Source organism: Theobroma cacao, chromosome 9 (assembly GCF_000208745.1).
Source record: "Theobroma cacao cultivar B97-61/B2 chromosome 9, Criollo_cocoa_genome_V2, whole genome shotgun sequence".
NCBI classification, from domain to species: Eukaryota; Viridiplantae; Streptophyta; class Magnoliopsida; order Malvales; family Malvaceae; genus Theobroma; species Theobroma cacao.
The window spans coordinates 8,130,341-8,142,418 of record NC_030858.1 but is presented as its reverse complement, the minus strand read 5'-3'; the positions used below and the strand labels follow the sequence as shown (position 1 = coordinate 8,142,418).

Genomic DNA, 12,078 nt, shown 5'->3' with positions numbered 1-12,078 from the left:
ATGTACACTATAGTTATTAAAAATATTTAAAATGGCAAATTGCAATTTATGATATAATGATTAAAAATATCTATTTTGTCAATTAAATAAATTTTCAACATTCTTATTTTTATATACATTATAATATAGATTATAGATTATATATTTTAGATTTTTTTTTATCATTTTTCTAAGATAATAAGCAAAATAGTGTAACACATTATCATGTTGACTCATTTCAGCATTATGTATATTGGATCTTTGGATTGAAGCTCAAACAAAGAGCAAAAGGATGAGATGAAATATTTGGGCAAGTAGCAATACAAAGTATGAGACAGAAGAAGTAAATATAGAGTTTAGAGTGAATTGTGTATGAAGATGTCAGGCTTTGCTGTTGGATCAATTTTTGGCTTTTGGTGAGATGGATGGCTAAGTTTTTCTTTTGCTTATCTTGGATAACCTTGACCAATGACTCCCAAGGACTAAACTTAAGATTAATGTAGCTTAGATCTGACTCTACCCACTTTGTGAGCAAAGTAAATGGGTCTACATTGAAAGTAACAATGAAACTTGGAGAAGAACAAACAATATATATGAGTAAAATACTTTAATCTTTTAATTTTTAATCATAATTTTATATTAATTTATTAATTTTCAAAATCAGCAGTCTATCTTAAAAATATAAACACTATTAACAAAAAATATAAAAAAAATTAAAATACCTTTTTTTTTTCTCTCAATTGCAGGTGCTCCTTAGGGGAGGGGAACACTTTTCCTTTATTTTTTTTTTAAAATTATATAATAGTAATTTTTAAAATCAATAAAAGGTAAAATTATTTTTTCAATATTATCACATCATCAAATTAACAGAAACAATAACGATTGATTAACAGCTAAATCTACGTGTCGGACGAAAAATATTTTTTTAGAACGAAATGTTCATTTTGAAAATTAATGAACTCATCTAAAATTTTAATTAAAAGTTAGAGAGTCTAAGTATTGTACCCTATATATATACATAATGCAATTTCTTGTTATAGTTAAACAAATTTGATGTGTGTGCCCCACGAACCAAAATTGCAATGCGGTGATTGAGTACCAAAAAAAGATGATGATGATGTACAATAATCACATGGCTTGGAGGTTGGAACCAAGATTCCCACTTGTAGAGTTAAGTGAGCTGTTAATGTACATAGACTTGTCTTATGCTAAATCTTTAGCTTAAAATAATATTCTGATTAAATGTCCTACAGAATGAAAGGTATACCATACGGGCCATGATGCAGAGACCTCACCACGAAGCAATAAGAAAGGGCGAGCATGTAGCTGTGTGGTCCGCGTGAAACCCCCCATGCAGACACGCAACCGGTCATTAGATGAAGGACAAAACCAAAGTTAAATCTGGAAGAATTAAACAAGCAAAAACGTGAACAAATGTAACTTGTTTGGTGTAATTCGTGATAAAGGTTATACATAGAAAAAGACAAAAGAAAGATGGCACATGTAATCTTAATTTAAACCGATATTTATAGGGTTAAACAATTGAACACGAATAAATTGTTTAACAAATTCATAAACACTTTTTACGTATGTTAATCATATTTCTTCACTTGCTTTTATTTTTTTTTAAAATATGATATCTCAATCCACATTAATCTGTAAAATTTTATCTATTTTAATCTATCGAGTTTCATGATTTTAGCTTACAAAAAGTATTTCATAAATTGAAGATAATGTGAATATTTAAATATACAATTATACTCTAATATACAGCTAATTTAAGATTCACTATTCTTTTTTAAAACAGTGACACATAACATCACGAAGAGACAAAATTTTATATGCCGAATTCGACCCAACGTTTTATTAACTTGAACCCACCTTGCTTTGACATTGGATTTTACTTTTAGTATCTGATCCTAACTCGAAAAATATATATGTAACTTGATTCCGGCTTGTCTCATTTTCGAAAATTATTTTTATGTTATTTTTTTTAATTTTGACAAAAATTTTATTTTTAAATGTAAATTACATTTTAATTACTTTTAAATATATGATAGTATTAACTTAATTTCTGGATAATAAAGCCATGAAATAGAACGGCTCATGCACCAGGACCTCACGAGAGCGGAGCTCCATGTAGTAATCACCCACAATAAAAGGCTTAAAGAAGGAAGTTTACGTGATTGGATGGGGCAGTGTTTTTCACATTTCCTGATCGAACTGTGTCTTGTCACATGGGGAAGCACTCAAAACAAGACTTCTTTACAGCTCCCACCAGTCACAACCACGCCAAAAATAAGGCTTGAAGGGCTCCAAACACATACAGGCATTCATTTAATGCCTTTTGCAACTTTAATTTGTGGCTTCTATCAATACATCCTGGATATTCAGTGTCACCACCCTATAAACTAATTGAAATGGAAGGGCCTGACAGCCCCAACTAATGAAAACAGGTCCTAAACCAGGGAAATGATAAAGGAACTGACCGAATAACTGTTAGTAGTCAAATGTTAGCCTCTTGTACATTCATTTAAGGCATGACATCTAATGTTTAGCACCCAATCCTCGCGATTTTGGGAGCCTAGCAGCAACTAAAGGATTCACCATGCCTTGTGAATCCTTACCCAAGCCCATTCCTTCAACAAAACCCATCTTGGCCATCATCTTGGATCCAAAACCTTTGGTATGCTTTTCAAAAGCTCCAAAACCTTTATGCTGACCCCTGGCTGAGTTACCAAATCCTTTGGTACGCCTTTCAGAAGCTCGACTGGATATATTTTGAACCATGTCTGAGTCACTACTTGCGCTGGGGAAATCAACACCCAACCCAAGTGACTTAGGCCGCTGTATGACTTCAATAGGCCGTGCCATTCCTTGACCATCTTTTCCCAAACCTCCACCATCGACAAATCCCATTTTAGCCATCATTTTGGATCCAAAACCCTTGGTGTGTACCTCAAATGCACCAAACTGTGCTGAGCTGACTATACCCTTATGTTCACAAGTTTCTGCTGTACCCTCAGGATCCATCGTTCTGACCTCAACAGTTTCTGATGACATGTGGCCACTTGATACAAATGAGACAGGTTGATTTGCGTATGAACCCTTTTTCCCACTTCGTTCTTTCTCAATCAATTCACCAATGTAACTTGAATTGGCTTTCTTTAAGCCACTCCCTTTACCAACCTTCTCTGCTTTTGTTCTACCTGCAGCCACTGACTTTCTATTAAAGCCTTCATTAACAGCAAAGTCTGCATCCTCATTGCCAGCTCCAATTAGCTGAAATCCAGGAAAAAAAAAAAACATGGTTATAAGTTTGCTCAGTTGCCATTAAGAGACTGTCCAATTACATACTGTAACTTGAGACGGGCAATATAACATCAAATTAACAATTGGATAAAATATAAATGCACAATCCTCTGTATGCAGTGTATAATCATAAGAATGTAGCTAACAACAATTAGAACCTTTTCCAGGCGAAGTTTGTTGGTGGAAGATGGCAAGGATGTGTATTGTGTGCGTGTCACTGTCACGAACCTGTAAAAGGAAAGGGCATCAAGTTTAAGCATTAATTCCATTTCTAAATCATGCAGCAGACATACTAATTACCTTTTCTTGCCAGAACCTTGGCAGCCGCTGGACAAGCGATAAATTGCAGCTAATCTTTGTACCTACAGAGACATGAAGCACATCAAATATACTCCAATATCGGCAAAGGAGTCATCAGCTTGGTAAAACTGAAGATAAAAGCCTCACTTTTATGTTGATTTAACTCAGACCTCCACATTCAATTTCAAAACAGGATTCCTTAATTGGTTTCTGTTCCATTCAATGCAAGAGTTAATTTGGGTAACTAATATTTTCATCCTACAATTCATCTTCTTTGACACCGCTGATGACATTTGCTTTGCTAGGCCATAGATTTGGTTTAACAGAGTAACTTTTCAAACTGAACATTAATGAATTAATATTTTCAGCTAAGTTGATATAAAGAGTTGCAGAAAATTATTCTAAAAGCTCAAATGTACTTCATGAAAAAGAATGAGAACATCAAATAAAAAACCATTATGATGACTAAACAAGGCTGCCAATACCACAAGACATAAAGGAAATCACCAATTGGAAGCATTGAAGCATCACAACAAGCATTTGTAAACCATGAAATTAACAAACTCTTTCAAACTATGACCTGAGAATAAAAGCAAAGTTACTGCTGTCAATGTAAATGAAACTACAAAAACAAATAGAAGTATGCCTAAACACTATTAGATGAAGCAATGCCTCAGGTTTCCTGAGCATTAGCAACATTGTGTTGGGGAAAATGTTTAAGAAGACAAAAAAGTTGCCTCATGGCCGGTGGGTTACAAGCTATTGTGCACTATCCACCTGGCACCTGAAGGCTTACTTGGATAACGCACAAGAACTAAATAAGGCAATTCATTTTTTACTTCCTAATGACTATACCAAGGTGATGGGATAACACATTATGTTTCAAAACACTGATTAACTTTAAAAGCATGTCTCCTAGTAATAGAAGCTTCTCGTTCTTATTCTAACTGGAGTCTACTTTTATCAAATAAGTTCATAGATAATCCTCGTAGATAATCTGCTCTCCAGTACATACTAACATAATTCTCCAAGTCATAGCCTTATTTAAAACCAAATAAACCTTATCCTTCATTTGATACTAATGAAACAAGCCATTCAATTGCACTAAGATAAAATTGTCATATAATGATTGCATCTCATCATCTCATGGCAGAAGATGATCCACGCCTGTAAGATAAGCCGATAAGGTAAAAATGATGCAGAACAAACAAGAGGGGGAGGGGGCTGAATATGAAAATAAATTTCAAACTGCTAAAGTTAAACCATAGATTCGTACCTGGGAACAATCTCGATGATGCATGGGTTGAAAAGCAAACATATCAACCCCATCCAAAACAATCTGCTCTAATTTCTACAATTCATCAAACCATGGAGCAGTTAAAGTCCTGAACCAGCCATGATAATACAATATTGATCTAATAATTACTTCAAAAGTTTCCTTCGTCTCAGAGCATTGCCGTATAGTGAATAAAAGAGATAGAATTGTTTGTTTCATCTTCAATAATCCAATCCTATAATTTCCCAGAACTTTGAATTTAATACACTTATATAAATACATTATCACACTTTATTTTCCTATTATTCTATTAGCCTTTTTTACATTGAAAAATGAATTATATAAGATAGTTTCCATGGAATATTCATTCAAGCTAAAGAGTGAAAGTCAAAATTTAAGCTTTCCCCAAAATCTCCACTTATACTTTAATATCATGTACTCATTCTTATTTCCTTGTCCACTAGTATTGTTTACGGAAGTTGTATAACTAATTAAGTTTACACATTGATCTCATAACAAATTCTTTACAAGGTTTTATTTTTATTTTTTTATGTAAGGCAATAATAACACTTATTTAATCCTGTGGAAATATCACAGGATTTCTGCTGCTAGTAAAAGTAATATCACAGGATTTGTGCTGCTACTTAAAAAACAAAGTTATACGAGTAAATAATGATGGACAAGCTTAAATCATTTAAATGTACTGGTCATTCACCATTCATTTAGCATTTACTGTGCCTTATCCACTTGTGACAGAATAAATTTGAATCTTGCATCAAGATTACTAACCAAAATAACAAGAACAACCAGTCCTTTTCCCACTATGACACGTCAGCTACATAGATCAGATTTTGCCATTGTATTCTATTTCAGACCATATCTTGAGTAAGATCATTAAGAGCAAGGACTTTTTGTGCTAATTAAACGATTTCAGAATTTGTTTCTGACGCAGGTACATCTAGGATTCTATTTTATTTAATATTTTTGTTGGCATAGGATTTTATTTTCTTTAGTTTGAGATTTATTTTTCTATCCTTATTAGAATTTTAGTACTTTAAGTCTTTATTTAGGATTAGAATTACTATTTGATTAGGATTTATCTTACCTAGCATAAATAGGTGGTCCTAGATAGAGAATTATTATTATTTCATCTTTGTTATTCTGAATTTTTATTCAAGAGGTTTCTTTAAAACCCAATTATCTTTTATTGTTCCAAACACAATCAACCCCATTCAAGCCTAATTGTTGAGTTCTAATTGTCCTAAACCTTCTGGCTACATCAGTTTCTCTACTTAAAAACTGTAGCATTGTACTTCTCTAATCCTCCAAAGAGTGCAAAAGCTTATATGCTAAATTCCAATGAGAAGAAAATATCTGCATGTAAGTGGACTTGCACAATTATTCACTGACCTCTGATGCAATATCTCAACCTACTCTATCTTCACTTAATCAAATTAATAGATTGTTTTCTATCACCTTTATGTCAATTTGCTTTGTATTTATTGGGACCACCTCTGCTAATATAAACTATGAAAAGAAATGAAAAGAAAAAAAATAATTCAGTTCAATCCGGTAAGGTTCTCAAATAGGAGAAAAGCCTATGGAGCACACTATTTCGTCTAGTTGTTCCTGAACATAAAACTTTGTTCCTTGTCTTATACAAAGAGAAAAATGAAAGACTTAAATAGCATCCTTTTTTCATTAATTCTTCACAAGTATAGCTGTTCTAAATCTATTTCAAATATTTTCTGACCCAAAGGAAATCTTTAGGTGCCAGCATGAGGTGGGACAAGGTAGTTCAATTATAACTAGTAATAATGTCTAGAGATATCTAAAATCAGGGATTTTAATGAGGTTGCATCCGCATTTTCAGTCACATAATGTTTATCATAGTTGCGGGTGTTGCATACACATTACCTTTGCTTGCAACTGTTGCAGTCGCAAATTTTCTTTTTGTTGCACCCCTTTCTCCAAAATTCTATAATCATAGCCCGACAACTCTTTTCCATAATATTTGAATTATTTATTGCACTTTCACTCCTTAAAAAATCATAATAACATCATAAAATTAAATATTATAATTATCTTTATATATTAAAACCAAGTATATAATATTGTTAATTAAAGGTCAAAAAAAAAAAAAAAAAACTTCACGCTCAGAAATTTCTACTCTCCTCCCAAACCAATTCTTCCCTCTAAAGTCAAATTTTCACACAACCGATAATAAGCACACTGTCCTACAAAAAATTCTCTTTCTCCCTCCCACCAAATTATTTGCTTCAAAACTCACTCTTGGCCAGAGCCCTCCACCTTTCTTTTCTTCAATCTCGTTTTTGTATTTTCTTATGGGAACAAGATCCTAGCATCACATGGTCTGACTACCTCCTCTTATCTCCCGCAAATGGAGATCCTAACTCAATCAACCTTGCCAACAGCCATCTGACATCCTCGAACAGTGGTCAAAGTGGCAGATTGCTTAGCTTCTTTCTCAAACGAGTATCATAGCAGGGTAGCAACCCATCTATCCTCAATTTGTAGATGCAAGTTTCCACCCCACAAAAATCAAGATAGGCTGCCATAATACTGCCAGTACACTCTCATGTGTTTATATAACAATTCTTCTATAGAAAAAATTTCAAAGAGAGATTGTTGAGAAAATTTTGCTTCTTCCCTCGAAAATTGATCTGTTTTCTTTTGTTTAAAGCTCAAATTGATTGTTTATGGTAATTTGTTCAATAATTTTAGATCTAAGGTTATTTCTTTGTGGGCATTAGGCTGTTTTCTAAGAAAATTTTCTTTAGAAACTGAAACAGGGGAAAAGGGGGAAACCCATGATAGGGATGGGAAAGCGGCCACTGTTAGTCTGCTATGGCGCGAGGGACCACTAAACCATTTTATTATGGCCATTACATGCCACTAAGAATGTGATTCAAATTAACAGATGAATAGCGGCCAAAAGCAGATGCAGAAGCTGCCACTACTGCAAAATAGCGGTCGCTACACCATGACAGGGCCACTATTTAAAACCCTGTCTAAAAGATACAAACAAAAGATTTCAAACTTAAATAACAGTTATAGAAACTCAAAATGTGGAAGAAGGAGAAGAAGAACATTAATGACATAGCAAAACCCTATGACTATGAGAGTGTGCTATAAAAAAAAAAAAGAAGAAGAAAAAAGATAACTATGCTATGAGAAAACAAATCGCATCAATAATCATCACACATGCAATAAAAGGCACAAGCGGGTTGTTAAATCTCTTAAAAGTTTTTCGTTTTACCGAATTTATTTGCTCAAGATCAACTCCCCGGCGAAGCATTCTTTCACGACGCTTCACAGCAATCATTTCCTTACGATATTTCTTCTTTTCACCTGAATGGTAAAGCATGTTATAAGGATATACAACACGATTTGCATTCAGGATATCAATGTACCAGAAAGAACATGATAGCAAAATCAAGTTTTTTTAAAAAGGGCTGCAACCAATCTACTGCATTTGAATTAATAGTAACACTCCCCTTTTTCAAAATGAAAAAGTTGAAAATAATATATACTTGTTAACATTTAAAAACTAAATGCCCTCATATTGGAAATTTTCAGATGTTGGCATACCAAGGCCAAATCAAAAGGAGAAATACTGCTAATATAAGTTGAGAAAGGTTAACAAAGGAATTTATGGCAGTGAACCTGTAATATATTTTTATTAATACAATTCTCTGTTTTCCTAGTTTTCCTTCCAATAAATTTTCCACAATTCCAGACAAAACCTAAGAATTTCTGGACAAAAATGGAAAAGAAGCACCTAAAGAAGATGCTTTTACCGTCACACTGAAGACTAAATGCATATGGATTGAGATAACCTATGTAAACAAACATTACCTGGAAATCTTCTGGAATTTTTACTCTTTTGTTCCTGCAAAGGCCAAGACTGAGGAAATCTGGCAACATGCTTCTTTTTCGCAGATACAGTTCTTGGGTCCTTCACTAGCATAAGATCATCCAAAGCTGATGACAAAACATCATTAGCAACCCCAGAGTATTTCTTTCTTGACTGATACTTCTGCATGCCATATTCCCTAGACGCATCTTGGAGTGCAATCCCACCCAGCTTCTCTAAAGTCTCACTAATAGAACTGCTAGAAGAACTATCATCATTCGATTCATCCAAAGCCTGACCTACCAACCACTTGGTATCTAAAACACTATCACCCCCACCAATTCCTTCTATGTAATCTTCTGCAACCTCTTCATCAATATCTGAGTCATCATCAGACAAAATTTCAGAGGCATCACTCCCATACACTCCGTCTTGCTCCCCCTGATCGGTTGTCTCAGAGCTTTCATCATCTAGTGATTCTCCATCATAGTCCTCATCAGTTTCTCCATCAGACATATCTTGAGTATACAACTTCATGCCTCCAATTGACAAAAACCCTGAGTTTTTCGAGTTTTTCTTTGAGGATGATGCATCAGCAAACAATTCCTCAGTCACCTCTGCATCCACCTTGCTATTATTACCATGATCAGCAACCAATTCCTTCTCAGAGGACGATAAATCAGAACATGCGCCCTCTTGTTGTTCTATTTGCTTTGTAGATGACTCAATTCCTCTGGGGTTTGCCTCAGATTCATCACCAAAACCCAATCCTCTATGAGAGCTATCACCTAGCACACAATCTGAATCGTATTCATAAGTATATTTTACATGGTGGGGCTTTGGAGGTGTGGTTTGATCCATGTAAGCAACAATTTGGGTCTCCTTTGAATCAAACAAAACAACAGTGTGTGACTCATCCATTTTTTTATCTCCATTGCACTCATGAACACCTGATTCTGGATCCTGCTAGAAATCCAAATAAAAAACTATCATCACAATCTAGTCAGTATAGTTAACTACGAGTTTTGGGCAAAATATCCTAGATAAAGCATTGATGCAAGCCATTTCTCAGAGCTAGAGAGGGATCCTCTTAAGGATGAAACTAACTAGGCAAAGTAGGAAGACTTTATCATTTACCTTCATTATACCAGGGGCAGGAAGGAGAAAAATGACTTTCAAATATCAGGATTAATCATCCCTCAAAACTCTCAAATACATTAACACACACAAAAAAAAAGAAAAAGAAAAACACAACTCTTAAAGAGAAGCAAAAGGGGAATAAAAGAGACCTTCGTGACAAAATAAAAATAAAAAAGAAAAGGGTCATCATGCTACTGAGCGAAACATCTTCACTAATTCAGGGCTAATATTACACTAAGTTTTCCTACTCACGTCCTTAAAAATGAGGGTATTATTTGCAGACCATTTGGAGCTACTTCCTGTAAAAAAAATGCACAAGGAAATATTGCTCTACAACAAATTATTTCAGTTCAAATAACGTATAGAACAAAAATAAAAAGTTTGTGACAACCAATATTTAACCTCTTACAGAACCTCCAAGTTTCATCAAATAGCAGAAACTAGAAACTAAGTAAAAATGCCAGTTTGATAGTGATAAAATTAGGATCAATTTCAACAACCACAAAAACTAGAATTGGGAAAACCACACATGAAAACAAACATTAAACCAATACCAACGAAGAGCTTCAATACGAAAACCTTAATTTAAATTGAATCAGTCTTTAACGCAATCAAATGTCACTAGTTCCCTCTTCACTCTATTTTTTCCCTGTGCTTACCACAGAGGGGAACAAAAACTCAACTTTATGAAAATACAAATTACATAAAGCAACCAACTCTTGGTATGCAAAGGAACATACTTGAAGATTGAGAGAAGGGTACTCATATCTTATAGCACTCCCACCAGACTTCCTTGATGATCCGTTTTTAGAAGCAGAAGCCTTTGCCCTATCAGAATTCGACCCCAAATTTGAATTCTCATTTCTATTCCTTCCTGCAATTCAACACCCCGAAAAGATTTTTCACTATTCCAACCCTACATCCACCTTCAAAGAAATTAACTTATTAACTAGAAAAGACAACCCACTTGATCTTACGATTTCTTCCTCCAACACAATACGGAAAGCAACCTTTTTGATTATTCCAACACCAACTAAGTTTCATTATAACTTAATAAAACATATAATCAACCCATTTGATTTCTTAAGTGCTTTAACAAATTCTAGATGAAGACAAAAAACAAGCTTCGTTTGTTTTCCCATTTTCATTTCTCAGCAACAAAACAGGCAGTTAAATAGGAAAAATAAGAGAAGGGGACCTCGAGAATCCAACTGCCAATCAGATAAAAGACCACCCTCCACAAAGAGAGAGTTCCTGATTCGAGACGATGAAGATTTGGGGTCCGTTCTTGATCTTCCTTTGCTACTCTTAGTTCTATGATGGCTGTTGTTGTTGTTATTTGATCTTCTCTTATTACCTCCTCCCATGGCTGCCGTTAAGCCTATCAATCAAATCAACCTTGGTGTTTTTTTTATCGAACATTCAAAGTAGAGGATGATTGAAGAGATCTTTACCTTCCCTTTGCTATTCTTTCTACTTAGTGTTCTGGGATCAATCTGGGCCGTTGATGGAGTTTTGCTTTTACGGGGTGTACCTGTTTAGGTGGGTCCGTCGTGATGACGTGCTTGGTACATAATGGAATCTGGTAAACGTTTCTTACTTGCAGGTAACAAGGTCGTACTCGTACGTAATTTCATGTACTGACGCGTGTGAAGCTGCAAATGCGGATCGGTCGTGTCACGCGGGTGAACCGAATATCCTCGTTCGGATCGGTCTGATTCCTTTGTTTTTCCCAATTTGGTAACCGACGGAGCTCCGACATGATGCAGTTTCAGTTAGGGGTGTACAAATACAAATCGAATCAAATTGAACTGAATTTGATTTTTTTGGTTTGATTAGTTCGATTCATCAAATAATTTCGTTAAAATAATTCAGTTATTAGTGTTAATTCCATTCAATTTCGATTAAAAATTTTCTTAATTGAATTACTCGAACTTGAATAAAAATATAATAAAATTTTCACATGAAAAATAAATCATAAATTATTTATTATTGTTTTTTTTATATTTTTAATTATTATTATTTGTATGAGTATCCATCTATTTATCTTAATTTTTTATCATCATTTTTAATGTTTTTGAAATATTGATTTATAAAAAAAAACAACATAAATAAACATACAAAAACACAAATAAAGAAATTTCTTAAGTTTAGTTTATGAAAATCGAAAAAACTAACCAAATTAATTTAGTTA

At 34.0% G+C, this 12,078-nt stretch overlaps 1 protein-coding gene across 2 annotated transcripts; it reads right to left on the bottom strand.

Moving 5' to 3' along the window:
* Positions 2,144-11,366, bottom strand: LOC18588917. Of its 2 annotated transcripts, none has more exons than XM_007013645.2 (8): positions 11,083-11,366; positions 10,625-10,758; positions 8,747-9,710; positions 8,148-8,239; positions 4,868-4,942; positions 3,592-3,653; positions 3,450-3,519; positions 2,144-3,261 (listed from the first exon to the last, which is right to left on the bottom strand). In XM_007013645.2, the coding sequence occupies exons 1-8, from the start codon at positions 11,249-11,251 to the stop codon at positions 2,527-2,529; spliced, it is 2,301 nt and encodes a 766-aa protein (XP_007013707.2). In that variant the 5' UTR covers positions 11,252-11,366; the 3' UTR covers positions 2,144-2,526. The 2 variants fall into 2 exon arrangements, with proteins under 2 accessions (XP_007013707.2, XP_007013704.2); XM_007013642.2 differs by having other exon boundaries at positions 8,747-9,707; positions 11,083-11,362.

Excerpts from the sequence above, each read along its gene's own strand:
- LOC18588917 (XM_007013645.2), bottom strand. The coding sequence starts at position 11,251 with ATGGGAGGAGGTAATAAGAGAAGATCAAATAACAACAACAACAGCCAT. Across the intron at positions 8,240-8,746 it reads AAATTCCAGAAGATTTCCAG|GTGAAAAGAAGAAATATCGT; the intron begins GTAATGTTTGTT and ends TTTACCATTCAG. Across the intron at positions 3,654-4,867 it reads ATCATCGAGATTGTTCCCAG|GTACAAAGATTAGCTGCAAT; the intron begins GTACGAATCTAT and ends ATGTCTCTGTAG.